The sequence below is a fragment of the Coturnix japonica genome, chromosome 4, assembly GCF_001577835.2.
Source record: "Coturnix japonica isolate 7356 chromosome 4, Coturnix japonica 2.1, whole genome shotgun sequence".
Taxonomy (NCBI): domain Eukaryota; kingdom Metazoa; phylum Chordata; class Aves; order Galliformes; family Phasianidae; genus Coturnix; species Coturnix japonica.
Window position 1 is genome coordinate 14,703,223 of NC_029519.1, and position 23,481 is coordinate 14,726,703.

General features: G+C 46.0%; 1 protein-coding gene across 9 annotated transcripts in view; it reads right to left on the reverse strand.

Moving 5' to 3' along the window:
* Positions 1-2,421: 2,421 nt before the first annotated feature.
* The window catches only part of GRIA3 (glutamate ionotropic receptor AMPA type subunit 3), a 146,931-nt gene continuing 125,871 nt past the window's right edge, over positions 2,422-23,481 (reverse strand). For 7 of the 9 annotated variants that reach the window (XM_015860745.2, XM_015860743.2, XM_032444495.1 and 4 more), the window contains 4 exons: positions 17,328-17,575; positions 5,364-5,478; positions 3,077-3,324; positions 2,422-2,677 (listed from right to left, as the gene is read on the reverse strand). In XM_015860745.2, coding sequence (XP_015716231.1) covers positions 3,079-3,324; positions 5,364-5,478; positions 17,328-17,575 — 609 coding nt within the window. In that variant the 3' untranslated portion in view covers positions 2,422-2,677; positions 3,077-3,078. Of the gene's footprint in view, positions 2,678-3,076; positions 3,325-5,363; positions 5,479-16,636; positions 16,752-17,327; positions 17,576-23,481 lie in introns of all 9 variants that reach the window. The other 2 variants (XR_001554693.2, XM_015860741.2) reach the window with 2 other exon arrangements.

Consider the following 23,481-nt stretch of genomic DNA (forward strand, 5'->3'; position numbering starts at 1 on the left):
CCCACGCACCCTGCCTGCATCATGCCAAGAGAATGACAGCATGGCGTGGGTTGGAAGGAAGGACCTTACAGCCCCCCCTGCCCACCGCTGCTGCCCCCCAGCTCAGGCTGCCCGGAACCCACCCAGCCCAGCTTCAGGCACCACCAGGCATGGGCACCCACAGCTCTCTGAGCAACACCATTTGTTTTCAGGATGCCAAACCCCAAATTCCTATTTATTTTCCCAAAGCGCTGTGCTTCATTTAAGCCATTTGCCCCAAAAGCCTTTCCCTGAATGGAACAAACAGTGGGTACCCCAATTCAGAGCAGAGCTCTGCAGCCACAGTGGTGCCTCTCCTTGGAGAAAACATCAGCAAACTCTTTGTGGTTTTGTTGTTTGTTTTTGGTTTTTTTTTTTTTTTTTCTTTTTCTTTACAGTTTTATTTACAAAATGTATTAAAACTCTTTGTACAACACCTCATTAAAATGAGGCTCAATAATTGATGCCCACACATGCAGTTTATGCTTTTACAGCCATTAGTTTGCTTGGCAATTTTTCTGCTCACTGAAGTGCAGTTTCAATGACCGAAAATAGGAAACTTAAATTACAAATTAAAACAAGAGAGAACAGAAAAAATAAAATCCCAAAAGACAATGAAAAGGAAAGAACCCAGGAGACCCCAAAGCAAAACAAAGGAAAAGAATAGATCAGAACAGTGTCGTCAGACGACCGCCCAACTTCCCATAGCTTGGAGTTGGTAGCTGGGCTTTGTAAGCAATCACCACGTTTTGTTGTAGCTTTACATGCAAGTTTAGAAAAATATCGAACCGTTTCTCAAACTCCCTTCACTGGTGTGAAGCCTCCGCTCGGTAAAAATGGATTTGATAAACATACATTTTTATACAGCTTTGAAGAAAAAAACGCCTGTTTTGAAACCAACCCTCACTTGGAGCGGATCGAGCTCAGAAGGTGGAAAAACAAAATCACAGTTTAATGACAAAAAGAACCCAAACCCAAACCAAACTTTGTGGTCTGATCGCCTGTTAAAAAACTGGATTGATAAATTATGAGCCTTTAAAATGGTCGTTATATTACACTCGGTTGGAAATACATATTTTTAGCGAGACTTTGCCCATACAGTCTTTTTTTTTTCTTTGTGTTTGTCGTTGTTTAAATCCTATTAAAAGTTCGAATCTATCGTCAGCAAACTAAACGCCTACGGGTCAGACTGGTTTAAATGAGCTTCTTTGCGCCGTGTGTTACCGACGAAACAAAATCCTATAGTGAACTACAGAATAGTACGCCTTGCCGTATTAGAGGTAATTAGTACGCAGATATCTCACCACACGCTTCCTGCGTGACTGACAACGTGTCTCACCTTTTTTGTTCTTATTTGTTTTTAATGATGTTTAACCCTTTATTTTGTTGCTTTGTTTGAAGATGCTGCTGCGCGGTTCCCAGGCGGAGGCTGCGCTGTGTCCCAGCACGGCGGGGCCGCTCGGGGAAGGGGGTTGTTCCCTACTCTGGTTTGAAACTGTTGTTGAGAAGCATTTAGCTAAGCACACTGCTAGCTAGGAGGAGCCCGGTGCGAGGCAGAAGCAGGCCTGGGAAGAACTAACCTGCGCTTCTCTTGCTTTGTTGCTTGATATTCAACACTGAATTAAAATGCAAATGCACAGCAAGAAAAGAGATATATGGTCTGAACCTAAACAGCGCGTCGCTTTTTGTTTTGTTTTGTTTAAAGCCACCCAATATTGTTTTAATAAAGCACCTGTAGGTATGCCCGATGATAGAAAAACAAAGGAATACAATATTTCTGCCTGCACTTAGCTACCTTGTCAAGGAAATGAATTTACTGGTCTGGAAGCAGGACATGCAGTTCCACAGATTGCTTTCTCTTGGATTTACAGATTCACAGTCAGTGACCTTAGCTGTATTTAATGCACATTTTCTTTTCTTCAGTTGTTCTTCGCTGATATACAGAATAGCTCTGATGAGCCGGACAGCTGAGAGCGGCTCAGAAACGCCGGCGCTCGGTCCTGGGGGGCCGTGCTGGGGCCAGGCTGGGTGCGATGCTGTCGGAGCCACGCGCCCACAGCTGCCAGCACCGCACCGCGGCCAAGTGCGCTCAAGACTCGAGTTCAGTTTCTGTGCAGTGGTATCAAAGAATGGCTTTTGTTGCACTGATTTTTTACAACATTTTCTTTTCCCAATACTAAGATCCTGTTACCAGTCCTTTCCTTTGCTTTTTCTCCACTTTCTTTCATCTCCGTTTCTTCTTTTCTCTTTTCCTCTCTTTTCTTTTCTTTTGTTCCCCTTTTCCTTTTCCCCTCTTTTCTTTTTCTATTTTCTTTTTTCTTCCCTTTTCTTTCCTTTTCCTTTTTTTTCTCTTCCTTTCTTCTCTTTCCTTTCCTCCTCTTTCCTTTTCTTCTCTCTTTTTTTTTTTTCTTTTTCTTTTTTTTTTCAAGCAAAGCAAGAATATTTCAGTGATGGTTTGCATTGTTGTGAGTCTCAGAGTCTTCCATAAGGCACTGAAGGAAAAAAATCAGTTTTTCCTATTTAAAAGTTCATTGCACCATCATCAATGCGTGTCATACCTGACACCTCGGCTAGAGTGCGACTGGCTCAGGTGGTCCGAATCCATGAAGTAGCCACATTCTCTGCTGCTTCTCCTCCTGCACGCTGTCAGAGCGAGGATCTGTAACAAAAACAAGACTTCATTTTCTCCTCTGAGAAGACCTCATGAGACAGCAACACACCATCCAGCACAGGGAAGGAGGCGGCATGGAGCTGACAATGCCCAGAGGGGGGAAGCCCCTGTCCTGCTTCCCTGCAGGCAGCACAACAGTGCTGTGTGCCTGGGGCATTCCCACCCCTGGGATGCATCTCCCTGAGTGCCCATGCAGCTGTTTCTTAACAAAAGACATGGGCTGAGTGAGCCACAGATTGCTGGGGAGATGTATCCTCGCTGCAGCCTGGAGACCCCGGAGCAGCCTGCTCCTGTGCAGGGAAAGGCTCACTTAAATCCCCACAGAAGTAAGAAGAACACACAGAAGTTAAAGAAGAGGATTTCTAGTTGACTGGACCTTACTCGTACCCCTAGATTTTCACGCTTTCTGTGCCATACACGTTGTAGCCTTCTCTGTACGTAGCGTAATTCTGGGTATTGGTGGTGGGAGCGGGTTTAAAGTTTTGAGTGTTCTTGGTGAGTTTCATTCGCTTGGACTCTGCCCGAGACTTGTAACAAAATTCGATTAAAGCCACCATCATGGCGAGCCCGAGGCCTCCGACAAGAATATAGAAAACCCCAGCCACATTGCTCAGGCTCAGAGCACTGGTCTTGTCCTAAGAGAAATGAACCATGCCGTTAGTTTTGCTGTGAGAAAAAGGCAGACAGAAAGCAGGTTACTTTGCACACAGTCCTAACAACGACCACACATGGTACAAACTTTGCAATCAAGTCCAAATCCCCCCAACCCCCCACACAACCCAACAGCCTTACCCGCTGCAGTCACACTGTGTGACCCTACTGGTGCCGCTGGCTCCGTGGGACAGGGATGGCAGCAGGAGCTGCTCTGTCCCATGCCAGTGGGTTGCCAAGCAAAACCCCAGCCGTGTGGAAGTCAATAGGATTTTTGCCATTGGCTTCCCCAGGCCTTCATTGCCCCAGGGCAAAGCTGGAGGCCAGGGCACCTTTGGGGAGCTCTAGCGGACAGGCCAGGGCTACATAAAGTAGCAGGTTCTTGCATTATGGAAGTAAACAGAAAAACTGAAGCCACTATACTCCTGGCTTTGGTGAATGTAGAAAAAATTAGTGATACAGATACTGCTAAACTTTTCTACTCTTTTTTTTTTTCCCCATCAGTTTTTAAAAACAAACAAACAAAAACAAACAAAAAAACAACCCTAGGAAGATGGTCAGCTGGGTTAAGGTCAGCAGGAGAGCCCTAAGCTAAGAGAATCTGCAGGGAGCAGAAAACATCACTGCAGCACAAAATATGCTGCCTGGGATTTGCATCCCTTCAGGACATGGCAGATGAAGGGGCAGGGGGAGAAGGCTTTCATTTTAAAAAACAGGATTTTGTGATGAAATTAAGCAAGAATCCAACCCTTTTGCTGCTGCACATGGGAGATGCTGCTGGTTCACACCTGAGCTGAGAGGCAAAGTGAGCCCAGGTGTGCCCAGACAGACCTCAGTGTGTGGCTATCTCTGGGGGCATCCAACCTTACATGTACTCAAAATAAAGGGGGATGTACCTTGTATGTGTCTGTGTTTCACAGGCAGTGTAGATAGATAGATGCATTTTAGCAAACAGCCTGCACTGAGATCTGAAGTTATCGCTCATTTCTGTCTCTTGGCAATTGCTGCAGGGACTGTGCTTAGACTCCCTTTATCTCCCAGAGCAGCTCCAGGGCTGTACCCTGAGCAGCTCAGCCCAGCTGAAAGCAGGGCAGGGCCTTGCTGGTTGGGTTGGAATGCTGGATGGGTCCTGATATGGGGAGGAGCCTCCAAACTGGAAGCATTTTGGGGGGGAACAGTTACAGTGAGTACTTCCAAGGGCACCTGGGAAGCTGTGCTGATGTCAGCGGGACAACTCCTAGAGGTGTCTTTGAAAGCATCCTTCACTCTAACAAGCACAGCACATCAATGCTGTTATCCTCAGTGGCTATATAGGCATTTAAAAAAACCCAAACAATGGAATCCTAATATGGCTTAAACCAAATGGCTAAAATGAGTGTTTGCTGCAAACCCATCATGGCTGATGCAGCTGGACCTGCCCATGTGGTGTCCCTACAAGGCTGGGCATGCGGCTGGCAGCAGCTGTGCAGCAGCAAAATGGGTCCAGGTGGAATGGGAATGGCAGACGTTGCCAAAAACAGCTCAAAAAATTCAGCTAAACACATTCTGAATTGAAGTGGGAAATAGGGCAGGAAGGGCGCTTCTTCATCACAAGGGGTCTGTCCTGAACTCATCCACCCTTCACAAGCATGTGACTGCTTTGCAGACTGACCTCTATAGGATCTACCTTACAATTTTGAAACAAAATGCAGGAATAAGGAAAAAGATGCTGGCCTGAGTAAAGCACACTGACTGAGAATTCAGTTCAAATGAGAGTGGCGGCTCCGAGTGCTTTGAGGGATTCTCCTTCCATGTCTTTGCAGCAAAACACTGAATAGCAAAACATACTTACAACTAAAGTCTGTTACTGCATGTAAGAAAAAACTGCGGTCACTTTCGGAGACTTAACCATTTTTTTTTTTCTATTCTTTTCTTTCAACCTTCGAAATGCAAATAGCAACTTTTGAAAGTCATTCTCTGTATACACAAACAGTGGGTCAAAATGTGATTGCTAATCAGTACGAAAAGACCTTCAGCGACTGACCTTACTTCCGGAGTCCTTGGCTCCACATTCACCCTTATCGTACCACCATTTGTTTTTCAGCTTGTCTAAGATGCCTTGTTCACTGAGTTTCAATACTGCAAGGTTTACAGGAGTTCTTCACGTGGGAAATAACATAAATAACATTATATTATGTTATTTTATGTTATTCAAGCTTTAAACTACTTTAAAACTATACAAAGCGATAAAGCAGGGTTCCTGGCCACAAAGTATTTACACTGCAGGCAACTGGATCATCCCCTTAAGTTAATGCTACAGCAACGCTATATTACCAGGTCCTGCCCATATCGCTTTGAGTAATCGGCACTCACTGTTAAATGAGAGTAGGAGAAACAAAGCGAGCCCAATTGCCCCGTTGCCCAGCCCCAGCGTTGGCAGTAGCTCTGTGGTGGTGGCGGGCCTGGTCCAGCGACACCTCAATGGCATTAACAGACAGCAAGCCCCAGCCTCCACACTGGGGCATGCAGACCTGCTCCAAACACCTTTGTGCTTGAGGGAAGGCTGGGTTCATGTGCCTGCAGTGGGCCATCGGCTTTTATCCTTGTCGACACTGAACCACTCTGCGGGGACCGCTGGTCCCAGCCAGCCCAGGCAGCATAACCTCACACTGCAAGCGGTGAGCGGGTGGCTGACTGCTTGGAGGACGGCTCTTTCATCAGAGATTTCATTTTAAAATGATCCAATTTGGAGAGATTTTATGCAATGCATCTCCCTGCTCGGAAAACCATTGTGCAGCTGAGAATACACAAACAACAGGGAGAAGGTTATAAACACCTTTCTTGCTCCTCTGCATATTCTACTGTGCAAATTTCCCTCTCCCCCCAGTCCCATTCCAAACACTATTTTTAATTTGCATGCCTTTATAAACCCCTTACGGAACACAGAGAATTTGCATAACATCCAATATATTATAAATTAGCTTTCACAACATTATACAGTATTGGGAAATGCGAAGGCTTAACATGCTAATTAGGGCGCTTTATTATTTTTCTTAAAGCCAAGATTGCAGTTAATTGTGCACACGCAACTGCTAAAAAAAAAAAAAAAAAGTATGTTAAAAAAAATGTAAACTAAAATTATCTTAACCAAACAGAGAGGAATTTGCCTTTGCTGGTCATGGCCCCGGCTGGGTGTGTGGCTCCCCTGGCTCCAGCACTGAGTGTGCAGGATGGTGGGTACCCACCTGGAGCAAGAGCCCTCCACTTGCGCTGGAAGGGACTGGGATCTGGGAGCAGATTTGGGCTTTTGCCTGGTACTGAATGTACAGGAAGGTTTTTCCATGCTTGCCACAGATAGATGCCTTTTCATAGCCTGCCCTGGCTCCATCTGCATGAGGAATGCTGCATCCAAGCACAACACAGGTGACTCATGGTTCCCCTGCACTGTTCCTAGGCCTCCCTCAAAAGACAATTCTTCATCTTTTCCCTGGGATAATATTGTGCTTTTCAGCTGCTTCTTTAATTAGGTCACTGTTCTGGGGCTGTATGGGATGCTCTGTGAGGTCCTCAGCCCTTTCCCTGGTGGATTCATCTGCCTTTCCTCTGCCTTTAATTTATGATGGGATTCTTTTTCATCTTCCCCATGTGGTTTCCCGACCAGCTGCTGATTAGTTTGGCTGTTTTTATCAAAGTGAAGTTTTGGGGGTTGAAAGCTCATGCTCTCTCTGCTGTGAACTCCCAGCAAAGCAAGTAAGATCAGGCTGGCAGCACTCCATGGTGTGGGACAGTACTCAGGGCACAGACTTGCTGTGGTTTTCTTCCTCATCACAACAGAAGAATTTTGTTTGATTGTGTGTTTTCTCACAACAAAATTTGGCTGAGCACAGTGTAACTATGCGAGGTTGGGGCTGCTGGTCTTTCTAGCATGCTACTGAGAGCTTGGTTGCTGATGTCTATGTAGGACTGGAAGTCTTGAGCCAAGGGGAATGGTACCAGTAGCTCAAGGCTGAACAACAGTGCCCCATTGGCAAATTAAGCCATTTGCTATGGTTGATGTATTTAAGGGAGTCATACCATTAAGGAAGATTGGTGCCCAATGTTCTCACAGTCTTCACTTTTTCTAAGAGTCTGCTGCAAACACTATTTTACACCTGGGACAGAGAAGGTTCTTACTGATCTATTAGCAGTTTGGTTTCCCTGCTCCTGGTTACGCAGCTGTTGGTGTGACCCACCCCTTACAGCCAGAAAACAAGAGGTGCCAGTCTGTTCCCAGTCTGGTAGAACGATACAAAGATGGTAACACAGATGGTGACAGATATTCAAAAGGTTATTTGTAAGGAAAACTCACTAATACAGACACCTTCACTGGGAAACACTGAGGCAATCTCCACCAGGGAGCAATCTCTAAGAGATGCTGCCTTAGTGGTGGTCAGCCCTTAAATGAGGTCTAGAGGAGGTGGAGTCAAGCTCCACCCCTTCCAGGAGCACAGCTAAATTACTCTCACCTGTGCTCCCACAGCTGACCCGACACTTGCCTCAGCTGATTAATCAGACGCTCAGGCTGTGATTACCAACTTCCCATACACATCCACTGGCTCTTCCCCTGGCTATGAGGGGCTCAGCCCCCCAGGATCCTTTCTGTGTGTTTCAGCTCCTCCTGGCTTGGGATGCCAGCCCCACATCCTGCTTCTCCCACTGCTGCTGTCTGCCCGGGACACAGGATGATGCTGGTGGTGTGATTTCTGAAAGACACTGTACTTTCACTCATCAAAACCACCCCCTTGGTCTGTGTCCCTTGGGCTTCTGGCTCCATCTCAAAATCCTGGCTACTTCCCCTCTAAATGCTGTAATTGCTGCGGCACCTCTTTGCTCCCTCCTGGCACAGACACGGCATGGCTTCCAGCCTGGTATATTCCCCATGCTTACAGGTGTGATCATCCCTCTGAAGAGTTGCTATGTGAAAACTGCAGAGCTTCTACTGTGTTTTTGCTTTGTTATCTGATTATTTTTCCATAGCAGGTAAAACTGGCTGGCACTTCCATTGCTGAGCTTCCCATTCCTGCCCTCTGCGGTGATGTGCCATTGTGCTGCTGAACAACCACTGAGGCTGAGTTGGTTCTTGGAAAAGGTGCTGTTAATTTATGAGAAGAGCATCTCCATTGCCAGCCTTGCCAGGAAAGCGTCATTTTGCAGGAAGAAGTGGTGGGACATACTGATGGGTCAGTGCATGGCTGGGCCCCCACACATCACAGCAGGAAGGAACCATGGTGACCATGGCTGGGTGGAGAGTGAAGAGCTGACCCACAAGCTGAAAGGAGAGCAGAACACCACCACCAGTGAGAGCTCCTCTGGTTTGGAGAGCATCCTTTTCCTTCTTCTGGCATGGCTGGGGCTCATAGCAGCAGGGGCTGAGATGTGGCAGGGCCTCCAGGCCCATCCTGCTCGCAGGTGGGCAGCTTGGGAGCTGCTGTGTCCCCAGGGCCACTCGAAGGGATGTTCGCATCTGGCCCCAAGGCTGAACAAGAGCTCGTTGCTGCGGATAGGAAATCTGGGGCCAGTGGCAATAAGGATCCTTCTCCCCAGGTGGATGGCTACAGTTGCACAGTGCGCATGGCCGGCTGGAGCCTGTCCACTGCAAACAAGTCTGGCTGAGTGCCTGAAGATGCAGTTCCAAGTGTCCTCAGTACCACATCTCCCACAGCATGAAATCCTGAATAGTCCACAGAAGGTCCTTTTATTTTTCATTCCAGATGCCAACAAACTCCGAGTGGAGAAGTCCTGTGGAAGCATGCATGCACATTAGGGATGTGGCATTTACAAACAAGCTGTTTGTGTTCTCACATACCCTGGCTCTGGCCACGTGGGGTGCATCAGGGTAGGCAACGTCACAGCCAAGGGCACCCCTGGGCCACAGCTGCATTACACTGTATGAGCGCAGACCAGCTGTAAATATGGTGTAATACATCTGGTGAGGCCAGGTTTATGGCCAGTCTGTGGGATCCGAGTAACAAAAAGCCACAGGAGGTTTCTGGCAAATCTGTCCTTCTGAAGACAGCAAGATTAATGAAGAATGACATCCTCACTCGGTGCTAATGCCTTGCTAAGCAACACAAAATGCAGCTTTCTTGAGGGGCCTTTGCCTCCCGCACAAATCTTAGTGACATGAAGGAGGAGAAATCCCAACATTGCACCAGGTCTTCACGAGCATATTGTAAAGGGCTCATTCTACTGGTTTTGCTTTTAATCTGTGTTCTTTCTTTCCTAATCCCTTTAATTTAGGAATCTGACATATTTAGAGCTCTCCAACACCTGCTGCACAAATTCTGCTTGTTTCTTCAGGCTGCAGCTGTATTCACTGGCTGAAGCACCACTGGAGTTGCTGACATCACCAGCACCCAGACATTGAGCTGGGCAAGGGGCACTGGCAGAGGCAGGCATCAACCCCAGCACTCTGCTCAACCTGACAGTGCACCACACAAATCTCACTAACGTCATTAAAATAGAAAGACAGAAAGAATCCAGGAAGAGACACCAAATCCAGCACTGTTCTCTAGAGGGCACTGCTCGAGGTTAAAGACCCGTCTAAATCAAATAAGACACTTTATCCCCCCAAGCTCTATAAATCCTAGCCTGATCTCTAACTATTGAAAGGACTTTTTGTCAAATCTTATTACTGAAATAATTTCTGACTAGGTAGGAAACCGGAGGGTGAATGTATTGCCCAAGCTTTCTGCTCTTCCCTAGATCAGCTCTCTCTCAAGATACGGTCTGTCATAATTTACTGATTTAGCAGCATCTCCATGCCACAGTTTCATCTTTTGCTCTGCATCCACATGTAAGGGATGAGGAAGATTTATGCTGGAAATGGATTCAATATTAAAACTCCCTGTGCATGTTTAAAGCCCACAGTTGCAGGGCACTTGAAGCAGGCATGAGCAAATCCCTGAAAACACAGCCATTCACTATTCCTGTTTATGTTTTGCCTCAATAAGTGACCTTCTGCATTTCACACTGAGCACTGACTGTTCATTAAAAAAGCACCAGGCATGTTGTTGTTGTTGTTGTTGTTTTAGAAATGAGCACTGGGTTGTACTCTGCCATCACTTTAGACCTCCAACATTCCTTTACACAGTTCATAACATCTTAGGGACTGGAATGCTTTATGGCTGGGCAGAGGATGGGACTGAAGAGAAAGCTGTCTTGTTTGAAAAGACTAAGAGCCTTCAAAACCAGAAGATTAAAAGTAGGCGCCTCAAGCCCCACACATCCCCAGCCACCTAAGAAATATGCTGCACACTGATGGCTGGCATTGTGCTCAGAGGCATCAGTTACAGCGTTAAATCCTCCAGCAGAAGGGTTCTTTCTCACTCTTGCTCTCAGTGGTACAACCAGATGTCGTTCCCTTGCTGATGGGGCTGGAGAACGGTGTCCCCGGTGGCCATTGCTGACTTGAGATGTCAGGGAGGGCACAGCACGGTTTGCCTGTTTTCTGCCTCTCAGTATTGAAAGGTGTCATGAAATGAATTAGGATGCAAAGCAGTTTCATCAGAGCCAGAAGGTGTGTACAGGCAGTGCCTCGTGCTGCCGTTTTGATGTGGTACAGCAGCCTGTGAGGACTGCTTCGACACAGAGGATATCTGTGGCCTGGCGGCTCTTCCCTCTGCTCAGACAGCAGCTGCCTGCAAGGAGAGCTCTGAGATGGGCAGACTGCAGAGTGACCATGTGAAAGCTATGCAAATGATCTCCCGGGGGATGTTTTGCCACAGTTCCCAATGAGTATTTAGAAGCTGCATTAACAGAAGTTTGCTCTGGTTTTCATTCCTACAATTTTCCATAAAGAGTTTTCCTTTGGTCAATTCAAGAGATCTTGCTTGCTATTTTTATAGGCACAATGGAGCACCCATTGCATCCTCATGGAACCTGTGGGAATATCCATGCAGGCATTAGATGTTCACTTTAAAATCAGGTTTTGGTTGTTGCTGTATTTGCTGCAACGTGGAAGACGAGTGTGACTGTAGGATGCCATCATTACACCACCTACAGCCATGCTGAACACACCTGTACAGAGACAGACGTGCTACCACCTGATCTTGCAGCTTCCTCTGCTCTGCAGAGAGTATGTCGTCTGTGTTTGGCAGCAGCAACTGTCTCTAGGAAAGTATATTTATATGTTTCATAAATGTAGCTCAAATAAATTAAACTCTGTACTAACAGGATCATAATTTATTAGAAGTGCCAAGTGCTAATGCAATAATACGTGCATATTGGATTAGGAAATGCAAGCCGTAACAAGTCACTGTAGTTCATTTGTAGCAGTGCCTGAGACTCGAGACACAGCTGTGGAGAGAGTGCAGGCAGCACTGCTGCCAGGCAGGGGCAGCAGGGCAGTGAGGCTTTCATGCCATGCTACAGACAACACCTGACACAGCAACGTGGGGCCTTCCTGACCTTACTTGCATCCTTCCTATCCTGATGGGATATGAGCAAGAGACTCAACTTACCTTGCGTGCAGGCTACCCCCTCACCTTTTCCTTCTCTTGCCTCTAGACATAGCCACTTTCTCCCCCGTCTTCTATGAACTACTTTCCTCCAGGGATGGCTTCTTCTGCATCTCCTGCTGCAGCTCCTGCAGCTCGGTCCGAAGGCATGGAGGCACCGTGGGACAGCCGTGTCGCTGGCATGAACCAGAGGTGTGCAACGCACAGTTACAGTGCTGGCATGCGCAGAGTGCCTGCCTCCATGCGAGCTCAGTGCTGGAAAGTTAGAATTACTTTGAAGAAGAAGAAGAGAGGCATTTATTTTTTCCCTTTGTATTTTATGTGACAATCATTATCACTGGTGTGGAAAGAACCAAGTGCGGAGCTGAATGCAGGCGTTCAGAGCATGAGACCTGCTCCTGCCCTGGGAGCTGCTGCTTTCCCCTTTCCCTTCTCCAGGCCCAGGGAGCCCTGCCTCAGTTCTCCCCATACTGGCTCTTGCAATGCAGGATAAATGACTCATGCAAGAAATTCATGGAAAACAACAACTCTTAAGCACCACGGGTATTATCAAAACAAATGCATGACTCACAAGCCTTTTGCTGAGGCTTCTTGTGGCTGTGAAGCAGAACGTGTGGTTGCTCCACCGCAGTCAGCGCTGCACGAGCACATTTCCTTGTCAAGGGAGCAAAGTAACTCCCCACGGCAGTTCTCCTAAAGGTTATACATACAAAACAAAAGGTTTCCAATCCCCAGATGCTGGCCCTGAGCCCACCAGCTCCTTCCAGCCCGGGTGACCAGCTTGCCCTCGGTCTTCCTGATTTCAAGTGGCAGTCCCAGTAAAACACTTTCCATGAGCTCCATAGCAGCACAGATGTTTCTGCAAACAGGGCAGACTCCCTGCCCTTCTTGACAATGCTCTAAACAAGATGCTCCAATGAACTCTTAAAGCACTAAGACTTCATTATTGATATAAAACATACACAGTTTTACTTCCTAACACGCTATAAAATAAGACCTGTCAATTAAGCACATATTTTGATATCTCCATCCAAAAGCATTATCATCTTATTAAAGTACTACTTTGCTTTGTCACTCATTTGTATAATGCAATAATTTCACATTACTTTCCCAGCTCCAAGTGGGAATGATCTCCATGTCACCACCGCTGGCTCTCACCAGCCATTCCATCTTTTTCCAGATCATAACCCAAGCCTACAGAATGAGTGGCAAGTAAATTCATGCCGCTGAATGTAATTTCCAACAAATTGCTCAAATAAATTGTGCTGCATCTTTTTAAGATCACCATTAACCCAAATGTTCGCTATAAAGCACCGCACGTTTGGCAGTGGCGCTTTTTAGATGTCAGGTATCATCTAAAACGATGCCTAGCAGATTTCTTCTAAAAATATGCTACTTAAAAAATGATGCCACAAACGCTAACTGCTGTGCTGCAAATGTATCAAAGCAAAACAGCAGCGAGAAACGGGGGAATGAATCCCATCTACTAATGGCCCCGCTCTCGTCTCAGAAGCGCTGGGAAATGCAGCGCTTTATGATGAGAGGCTCCGAGGGCAGGACTCAACTAGCTTTCCGCAAAAGTGATCTCCTGATTAAAAGGGAATGACCAAAAAACGAAGCAGCGTTGCATCAAGTACCATTTCACAGATGCACTCCAAAAGAGATATCAGCCTAAAAAAGAATACATTAAACAAATTAAGTCGAATAATTAGGAAGGACTCCTGGCATGTGAAGCTGGTAAAACGCTACGTTCAGACAATTTCCTTCTATGCTGGTTGTCATTCAGCATTACCATGAAAGTATAAGAATCTAAGAAATGTTTCAACTGCAGAACTATAGAAATTAATCTTAGCAGAAAATTGTTCCTATGCAACTGAATAATTAGTTTCCCTTAAGTCACTCATCCTGCTGCTGCTGCCTACATCCTGTTTCGTCTATTTCTCGTTAAATTCCTATTCAGCCATCACTCAGCTACGAGATGATAGGATTGTATAATAAACAAAATAATTAGTTTCCAATCTGGTAATAGGTTGTAACATATTTCCTGGAATACATTTGTTTTATAACTGCTATTCTGCATCCTCTCGCAACTGTGAACACAGCTGACATGCATAAGAGGTTGAAAATACAATGTAATTTTGCCACAAATCCAGTGGATGAACCTGAATTCACACTCATTTAAGAGAGCAAAGTGAACAAACATTGATGCAGGTACAAGATGCCTGTAATGGGCAAGTCAGTCACCCCACATGTGTTAACATGCATCACACACCCACTGTGCACAGAGGGAGCCCAGCACTGACTGTGGAAGCTCCTCCCAGGGCAGCCCAAGCAGCCAGGACATGGCAGGGCAGTGCGGTACTCACCACATGTGTGTCATGGAGCAGATTTAAACACTTCTAGAAAGGCCATTTAGCGCCTTCTCTGATTCCCACCATAGGACTCAAAATCCTGTTGACGCTTGGAGTCACTGGGTAACTTTCCAGTGACCAGGAACATGTGGTAACAAGAAGTAAACTCACAATGACAGCTCAGAATCCTGCAGCACAGTGTAGTACTTGTATGATGAACCACAGGGAGGATGCACATGGGAGGGAACTCCATGGGATGGCAATGGGCAATGACACAGGCAAACAAGTACACACTTGCTCTGGCTGTTAGCATAAGCTAGAGCTCAAGACCATACTGGAGGCAGACAGGGCCAATGGCCTGCTCAGGCAGCTGCTCCCCAAGCCCAGGTCTCTACTGACTAAGCTGAGAGAAGGGCTCTGTCAGCTCTGCCGGTAGAGAAAGCTGCCCCAAGCAAGCAATGGGCCCCATGTGGTCGCCTCCAGTGGCCATCCACCACCCGCCCTCAGCAGTGACTCTGACCCCCAGGTGCTGCCATTCAGTCATCCCCAGATATCACCTCCATCATTCACTCCATCCTCCCAGGTTTTGCCTCCTTCATTCAGTCCCCTTCAGTATCTCCTCCTCCAAGGGAAAAAGGAAAAAAGCACAGCACCGAAGTGACTCCCGTGGGATCCCCTATTAATAAAGCTATGTTGTACAATTAGCTGTGTAGCTGGGATGACAGCATGAGGGCAAGCCAGGCTCAGGCAGGAGGACAGAGGAGGGGCTGGCATGGCTGAGGATGCCAGTGTACACTGCCAGGAAGGCATCTGTCTGTCTGTCTGTCCAAGTGCTGTGCAGCCTGAGCCTGCAGGATTAAATGCCTGCAGAATGCTGCCTCAAAGAGATTTTATTGTTAAAAAAAAAAAAAAAAAAAAAAAAAAAAAAAAGCCCTTTTTGATTTACTACATCTCCAGAAATAACAAGTCACCACCTCTGCCTGCCTGTCACGTTTGCTCCCCTGTCCTGGTGTACCTCTCAGCATCCACTGAGCAAGGCCAGAGCTTGCTAATAGATGGCATTGCTCTTTTACAAGGTTCTTCAGCACAAGCAAGAATGACCCTGCTCTAATTATGATCATTTCTGAAATCCTCTTCAACTTCCTCAGGGCTGCAAGCATTAGTTGCCTGGTTTTAATTCAATGAACTCAAAGCAATGAAGTTCATTGATGCTGCCTTGTACGAAAGGTTTGCTTCCATGGAGGCAGTATTAGACAACGCAGTGCTGGATCCCAGGAGAATATTAAACATTTAATATACCAGCAAGTCTACCATTATATAAAAACGTTGTGTGAAGGATGAGCCACAGAGCTAAAAAGCATGTGAGAGCTCTGCAGGCTGCTGCTGAGCACTGCAAACCCAGGCACCGAACAAGCCAGGATGCGAGACACACAGCAGTTAGATCCTTCAGTACAGGATCTCCTTTGAGCAGCTCAGGGAGCGTGGTTTGGGCACAGGCTGCCTGGCACAGGGAGAGGCCTCAGCCCATTTTTGCCAATGGATGTGTTGCACTGATGCTTCTGAAGCTAGGATTTTAATCCGTATTTTAAAAGCACAGCACACAAGTGCAGTGCTCCTGTGTGCAGAAGGCTGGTCACTGTCATACACAGGTGACTCTGGGCAAAACTACCCAAACCTTTCCTTAAGATTAATTTCCACTTCACTGCATCATTTCAACGCCCTTCACTGCTGCAAACAACATCTCTTGTTCAGCTTCACACATTGCAAGCTTTAGTTCCTTATACATTGCTGTTATTGCTAATATCTTACCATTAATGGACAGTTCCCATCATTGCTTAAGTTTTCAGTAGAGCAACGTAATTGAAATCAAATTCCTCAGTAATTCCAGTACTAAGATGACAGATAATACCCAGCCCTCTCTAACTACTGCCACTGTTGTGGTCATTGCTGAGCCCTTACCTTGTGACCCCATGCTGGGCCAGCAGCCTCCCTACAGCACAAGAAGCAGCTCAGCTTTGAGACCAGGCTGCTTAGCACAGCAGCCTGTACCTGCAGTCTGGCCACCAGAGCCCCAGGCTGGGGACCAGCCCCAGCAGATCTTGGGGGAAGGGAGCCATCCCCTGTGGTCCAGTAAGTCTAAACCTCAGCTATGTCACAGAGGAGTGACTGCGAAGTGCACAGGACTGGAAGCAGTGGCTGGTTATGGCCAGGTCCCACCAGCACAGGGCTTGCTATCTGTTAGTTCAGTGAGGTTTGCAGGCTTGACCAGAAACTGCTGCCACCATTAAACATCGCTGTTTCTTTACAAGAGCTACTGGGCAAGCAAATAGCATTGTTGTTTTTTTTTTAACCCCCATCGCAATGATTCGGATGGTTTTGATCTGCGTTTTTTTCCTTGGCGAGCACAATAACAGCCTTGCCGATTACTCTCCACTAAGGTACCCGATTGTGGTGACATTGAGGCTGACCTTGGAGTCACCTCCCCCGCTGCCGCACTCTCCTTTGTCGTACCACCATTTGTTTTTCAATTTGTCCAAGAGGCCTTGCTCATTCAGTTTTAATACTGCCAGGTTAACAGCATTTCTTGAAACGATAAAACATAACTTGTAAGAAAAATGCACAAATGCTCAGGAAATCGTAACGTATAAAAAAAGGAGCACAAGAGGACAAATTGGCTAAAATTTCACAGAACGTGGAGCTATAAAAATGTTTGTACAGCAAATACAGGGTTAAATATTGGAAGGTGGCATGGAGGATAAACATCTGCTCAGAACTGAAGTGTGCGGGATGGGGAAATCGTCTTTGAGAAAAAAAGTAACAAGAACACCACATCATGCAGTTAACATTCGTCACGTATGGCAGGTTAACTCGGCTTTTACCATTTAAATTGAAAAAGCCATCGAACTGTAAAATTAAAACAGCAACAAACAATCAGAAAGGACAACACGAAGAGAGCACTAAAAAAAAATAAATAAAGTAAATGGATGCATTAAATAAACGAAACCGTAATTTACCGTCTTATTTAACTCCATGGAATATTGAAGATTTTTAAACTTTAAAAGTTACCTCAAAATCCACAAGAAAGAAAATGACAACACAATACATCAGGGTAGGTGGAATACTATAACAACATGGATATTGTTATATTATTCCACCCACCTTAATGCTGAGCCTTTGGGGGTGGCTACCCCGTAGCCTTTGGAATCCAGGTTCCCTCCCACTTTCATGGTGTCACAGGGCTTCCGCTGCTCGATGTACTCGTTCATGGTGGACTCCAGCAGGAAGGCAAACTTCCCCTTAGACTTGCGCACCCTCGCCACCCCGTCCGCTGTGGTTTTGGTGAACACGGAGGGCTCAGCTGACTTCATGTAAGACCACATTTTCTCATAGACGGCAATTTTTGATCTCTGGGAGAGAGGAAAGGAGGAAGGTGAAAGGTTGTCAGGTCAGCAGAACAAAAATGTGGCCCCAGCTGTCCTCCTGCAGGGGTCTGTAAGCATTCTGCCAGCCAGAGGGAGGCTGCTTGACCCAGCACGGCCAGTGTTGGTAAAGGAAGCCCCTCCTTTGCACATGAATCCTCAGCACTGGCTTTTGGGCTTAGCCAGATTTAGGAAACACCATTTGCTTACTGAAAATTCCCAGCAGAGCACAAGTTTGCTTTTGACAGCAGTGGTGGAAAGCTGATGATACAGGAGATGAAGCAGACCTTACGATGATGCTCAACCGAGAGCAATCAAAAAACCCCTTCTTAATCAATAATCAAACTTTACAAATTCAGTTTCAGACTCCGCTAAAAGATCTCAGATGTAGATGTTAGGAATGAGCTGAGAAAATTCCTAGTTAATTAACTGCTCGTGTGCCATGTACATATTACCTGTGTTTTTTCATGTTTCCTTGTTTTGAGACTGAGCCAATGCTGGCAGCCTCCAGCTCAGCACACAGGCTCTGTGAAGCTGGAAAAGCAAAGAAATGCATTGCTTCCCTCATCCTCATCCCCTCCAGAGGGATTTAAACCACCCTCAGATGTTAAAGCCACCTCAAGACTCTTTAAGCATTGCTATCTGGCACTGCCAGTTACACTTTTCTGCTTGGTCGATAGAAGGCAGTAACGCTTACTGTATTGCTCTGAAGACTGGAAATCCCAAGGATTTATATAAGGCTTTCAGCCCAGGCTGTGGTTATCTTGAATTTATGCCTCCTACTCCTTGCTAGTTTCCTGTTCATATCCTTCCTTGCAGAACAGGACTGAAGCAAGTAGTAGCTAAATCTAGTTCAAATTTAACAAACTCATGGCAGAAGACCGTTAATGTCCACCGGTTTGATGATCGAGACACGTTTCCTTCTCATTCAGACCAATTTAATGTGTTTTGAATAATGCAATGCTTAACAACCAGCCCGCAAACATTTCACGGGGAGTAAATCTTGCCATCACTGTTCTTCAGACTAAAACACCAGCTAGCATTGCTATGATGGAGGGTGAGGAGCACAGAGGGCAGGATTTTATTTTAATTATCCTTCCTGATGAGCTGAGAAATGCTAACCAATTAAAAGCAGCACCATCAACAACGGGAAATCAGAGTGGCAGCAATGCAATGTGGCTTCATTACGAGCAAGCAGGCAGGGTGGTTTGCTAAGAGAAAGCCCGAGGGCTTTGAGGTGAACACCTCCAGGACCAAAGTCGTCTGCATGGGAGCACAAGGGTTGCTGGGCATTTGTGCAGCAGAGGAAGGATGTCCCTGCGGGGCTCTGGGAGCTGCCCACAAGTGGTGGCTGCCACCTCCCTGGTGCCCCATGGGCAGCGGTGTGCAGCTGTGCGAGAAGAGCTGGTGGCAGCCCCCAGCACGGGGCTAACCATGGCCAGGCCTGCCTGCTCTGCTCATGCAATTTGCTCACGCAGAAATGTAATAGAAACAGATTGCTTGGCCAACACAGGGACTGCATAAGCAATGTTAATTCTGCTGTGTCCTACTTTCAAGGTGCTTGTCCTTACAACCTTAATCTTCTTTTAACATAAATAATACAAACGCACCTGCCCTGTTTATATTTGCAACGGGCATCTAAAGGACAAAAGGAAGGTAAAAATGTGGCTTTCCTGCTTCTCTCTATATATCTCATTTAGATAAAGTGGTGTGCCTTCAAAAACAGTGCATATGCTAAGTATGCTTTGCTTATTTTCTTCTGCAGAGCGTGCCTTTAATTACACAGATAAACCATAATTTCTTTTCCTTTTCATCTTTTAACCCACACCGGAATATGTCTTTAATAAGTTCTTTCATACTCTTTCCAGCTGGCCTGACTACTAAAAGCAATTGCCAATACATCTGTGCATTGTTAATAATAACAGTTATCTGATGAGTGCCAACAGCGCAGTCAGATCTGCAAATGGTCCGAACAAAGCTCCAAGGGCAAAGGGGGAACACAATAATCCATCATTCAGGAAATAAAACTCCACAATTAAAACATTTGAGATTACAGATTTCTTTTGAAATTTAACAGATAAACTAAGCTTTATAATTTGCTCCCTGACTCTTCTGAATGATCTGGTTAATAAAAATAATTATGTTTCTATACAACCATCATTGCCCACATCTTCTTCTGTCAAGTGGGGATTTTCACAATAGCTTGTTATTAGCAAATTAACTATAGCAGACCGGTCTAATCTAGCGTGAGCAGATAAAAACATAAACCAGTAATGCCAACGCTGAGTGGGAATAGTTCAATAAAGTTCATCAGACACGCAGGTTTTGGAGAACCAGAGGTGGGGTGGGGGCTGTGGCTAAGGTCCCACAATCACAAATGGGGCAGTGGCACCACTGAACCACACAGCATCAGAGCTGCTCTGCACAGCTGGAGGCCTGGGCTGGTGTTTGAGAAACCTCCCAGGTGTTGCCTACACAGGGGACCCAATTTTGCACCTTCTCCACTCAATAAAGCAACCAGTTAGTTAAAGGTGGTCAAATACACGATGCGATGAAATAAAAGATGGCATTTTGAGTGAATGGTTGTCTTATTTCCCAATTGCCTTTAAAAAAAGCACCCCAAAACCAAAACAAAAAACAATAACAAAGCACCATAACCAACCAAATCAGAATCCCCTGTAAGTCTCACCCACCAGGGGGGCTGGCAGCAGAGGTGCCTGGCATGCAAAGGATTTATTCTCCGAGGAGAGGTAAGACTGGGTAAAACTACACTGCTTGTAGGGTTCAGTGGCAGCAAAAGATTCTCCTTCTCATTAAATGTTACTTTTAAAGAGATATTTAGAAGAAAAAAATAAGCTTAAAAGCAAAGATGGAAGCCAATTCAAAACTCCTCACTGTAATAACTCCCTGCACACTCTAACTCCTCTTTCGCTCCTTTGATACTGCTCTCAAGAAGTCTGTCACACACATTTCCTTGGGATTTCAAGGGGATGTTATTACCATTTTTTTCCTTAAAAGCAACATTTGCAGTGTTTCATCTGGGATTCGGGACGCATTATAGCATCCTTTCATGATTAGAGCCTTACTGCAGATACAAATAGAGCAGGTCCTGCTTTGTCAACAACACTGTGTCCCTCTGCAAGATGCAGTGTCCTGCAGAGCCAGTCCCCATTTTTAACTTCATTTTGCCTTCCAGTTCTCCCCACTAGTGCATGTGTTCAGCTCCAGCACCTCAATGAAAAGCCAAACAAGCCCAGCAGGTACAGGCAGGAAAGCAGCAGATTCACCTGCTGACTGCTTCCAGCCACCCAGCTCCAGCAGCACTGGGACCAGGTGCCTTGGTTGCACGTTCCCACATTCAAAATGCCTAATACTGCAAAACCCAACACCTCTCAGATGGTTATTTGACACTGGTTAAATTTACCTCTGAAAAACCTCTTTGTGACAGAAGCTTCTCCCATTGACCATGTCACCTTCCCCCCAGAGCAGACGCCTGTCTCACACTTCTACTAAAAGTGACACTGTGTCAGCTCCTCCGCCACTGAGTGTCACAAAGCTGTTATGTTTGAAAGAAACAGCGCGTTTCCTCTATAGCTAAAGTATGTTCTGGGGATGATCTTTGCCCATTGCTGAAGGTTTTTCCCTCTCCGTCTCCTCCTCTGCTACCCGCAGATCTTTTTCAAAATGTTCACCCCATGCCCCCCAGTGGAGTATTCCATTAAAATGGTCAAAACTGACCCCTATTTCTTCTAACAGGCACTGGCAAATTATTTCCCAGCAGTCAAGCTCAAGATTTATTCACAAGTGATTGCTGCTGATAATCCAGCCATAAGCCAAATTCACCTATATCAATTTTACATTTAATATTGATTGTATATTCTCTCTTTTTTTTATTTTTTTATTTTTTATTTTTAGTCTGTATGTTTAACATGTAGATTATTACACTTCTTCAGAACTAAGCGTCTTCAAAACGGAGAGATTAAGAAACTATAAGCCACGAGAGATGTGCTATGAGAAGTAGGAGAATGTTGCATAATCAGCCACCATTGCAATGAATGGTACAGGTGGATGGGAGAAGAAGACCCATAAGGATGCCAGTTACACCTGAGATGGGCTCAGAGTCATGCCCAGGCTATGCAGTTCACACACTTTGGTGTAGCTCAGTATGCACTGCTATGCAGTTAACACAATGTCAACGTGCAGCACATGTGAGACAGGGACCTGTCGCAGCACACACTCTTCTACTTCACCAGCTCTTTATAGCTCTTTAACGAGGGAAATTTATAGCCCTAAATCAGGCAGATGTTGCTGACACAAAACACAAAGGTCCATACTACAAACAGCACAGATCTTTAATCTGAATAATACACGCTGCCTTTAGATATATGCACACCTCACTGATAGGAACCTAGGTAGTTAAGCATGAACCTTAGCTTCATTATCATCATTCACTGCTTTTCTTCCATGTGCGCAATTAGCTCTTTTACAGCAGCTAATGAATCCAGCAGCTTATGAACCATTAAGAAGCCAGTGACTCAGCAGGAGTGAAAAAGGACCAGCCGACTGCCCTGCTACGGCTCCACTGCCTGCCTTGGGAGCACCATGAAATCCATCCGCTTTGGGCAGCTGCTCCCAGTGTGACAAACTGCAGCAGTGCGGCTACCCCTGCCTTAGGCTTTAGGACAAGCATAGATCAGGGCTTTCTGCTCCTCACAAACGGGACACAGAGCAACCACAGCTGCCTGGGGAAGAAGCACAGGATAGTGGTTGGTGCCCTTGGGCAAAGGCCAGCTCTGGAGCATGCGGATGCTGGCCTAGCGCTGCCACACCATGAATACCAACATGATAAATATCATTACTAAGGTGCCTCTGCCTGGGATTTCCAAACCTTTCACTATGAAGGAAAGGATAGGTCTCAGAGAACGCCTGAGGGCACATTAGTTCCCTTTACAGCTGCGTACAGGAAGGCAGGGATGTCACTTACTGAAGGTCATAGGGCACAGCCTAATAGATCAATGTCACAGCTTTTAGCCACAGATAACTTGTGATGCCAGCAATTTACTTACCTATATGGACAGAAAAATCAATCCCATCATTACATGAGCCTCTTGTTTTTATTACATTCTGGGCAGAAGAAAGTAGGTCAGATGCCGTGAGCAAGCGCAGGGCGCTTCACTTTCAACAAGCCCAGCCCCTAAACTGCCAAATCCTGTCCACAAAGTATGAACCTGTGGGGTGCTGCCAATAAGCAAGGCCAAAGACTGCCAACTAATCCATATATTCATAGGAATTAGATGCATATATGCATGCAAGTACAAAGGAATGGGTGAATATTTCCCAGTGAGTTTTGGGATGGGAGATATTGTCACGCTGGTTTGCTACCAAAATTAATGAAGAAGTAATTCCTGCTTAGAAATCTAATTCTCCCTTCCCAATTGAGATGAGTGAAGCTCAAAGGGCTTCCAGGCCCCTGTTTCCTTCTAGGACCCATTCAATAAGGGCAGGGAGCAGGCAGGGGGTCCCTGGCTGAGGCAGTGAGCAGATCATGTGCTGCAGCTGCTTCAGGTGAGCACTGCTCAGCCATACAGATGAGTGAATCACCGTTGAGGCCATAATGAGGCTTTGCTGACACGTCAGTCTGGGGAGCAGAATGTAAATCAAGATTTAAAACATCCTTTCCTGGCACAATATTGAGCCGCAGACTATGCCTAGATTCATCTCCTCACTTTACTGCTGCCATCCATTCCTCCATGTTGCAATACTGATAGGAAAATTAAAATGAAAGTCTTCACCAGGAGACAAGCTGTCTTTGTAAATCTTGCTGTAATTCATGAGCAGAGCCATGCCCGGTGAGCAGGCAGAGAGTGAGGCTGGGCGGCACCACTATGGCTGTC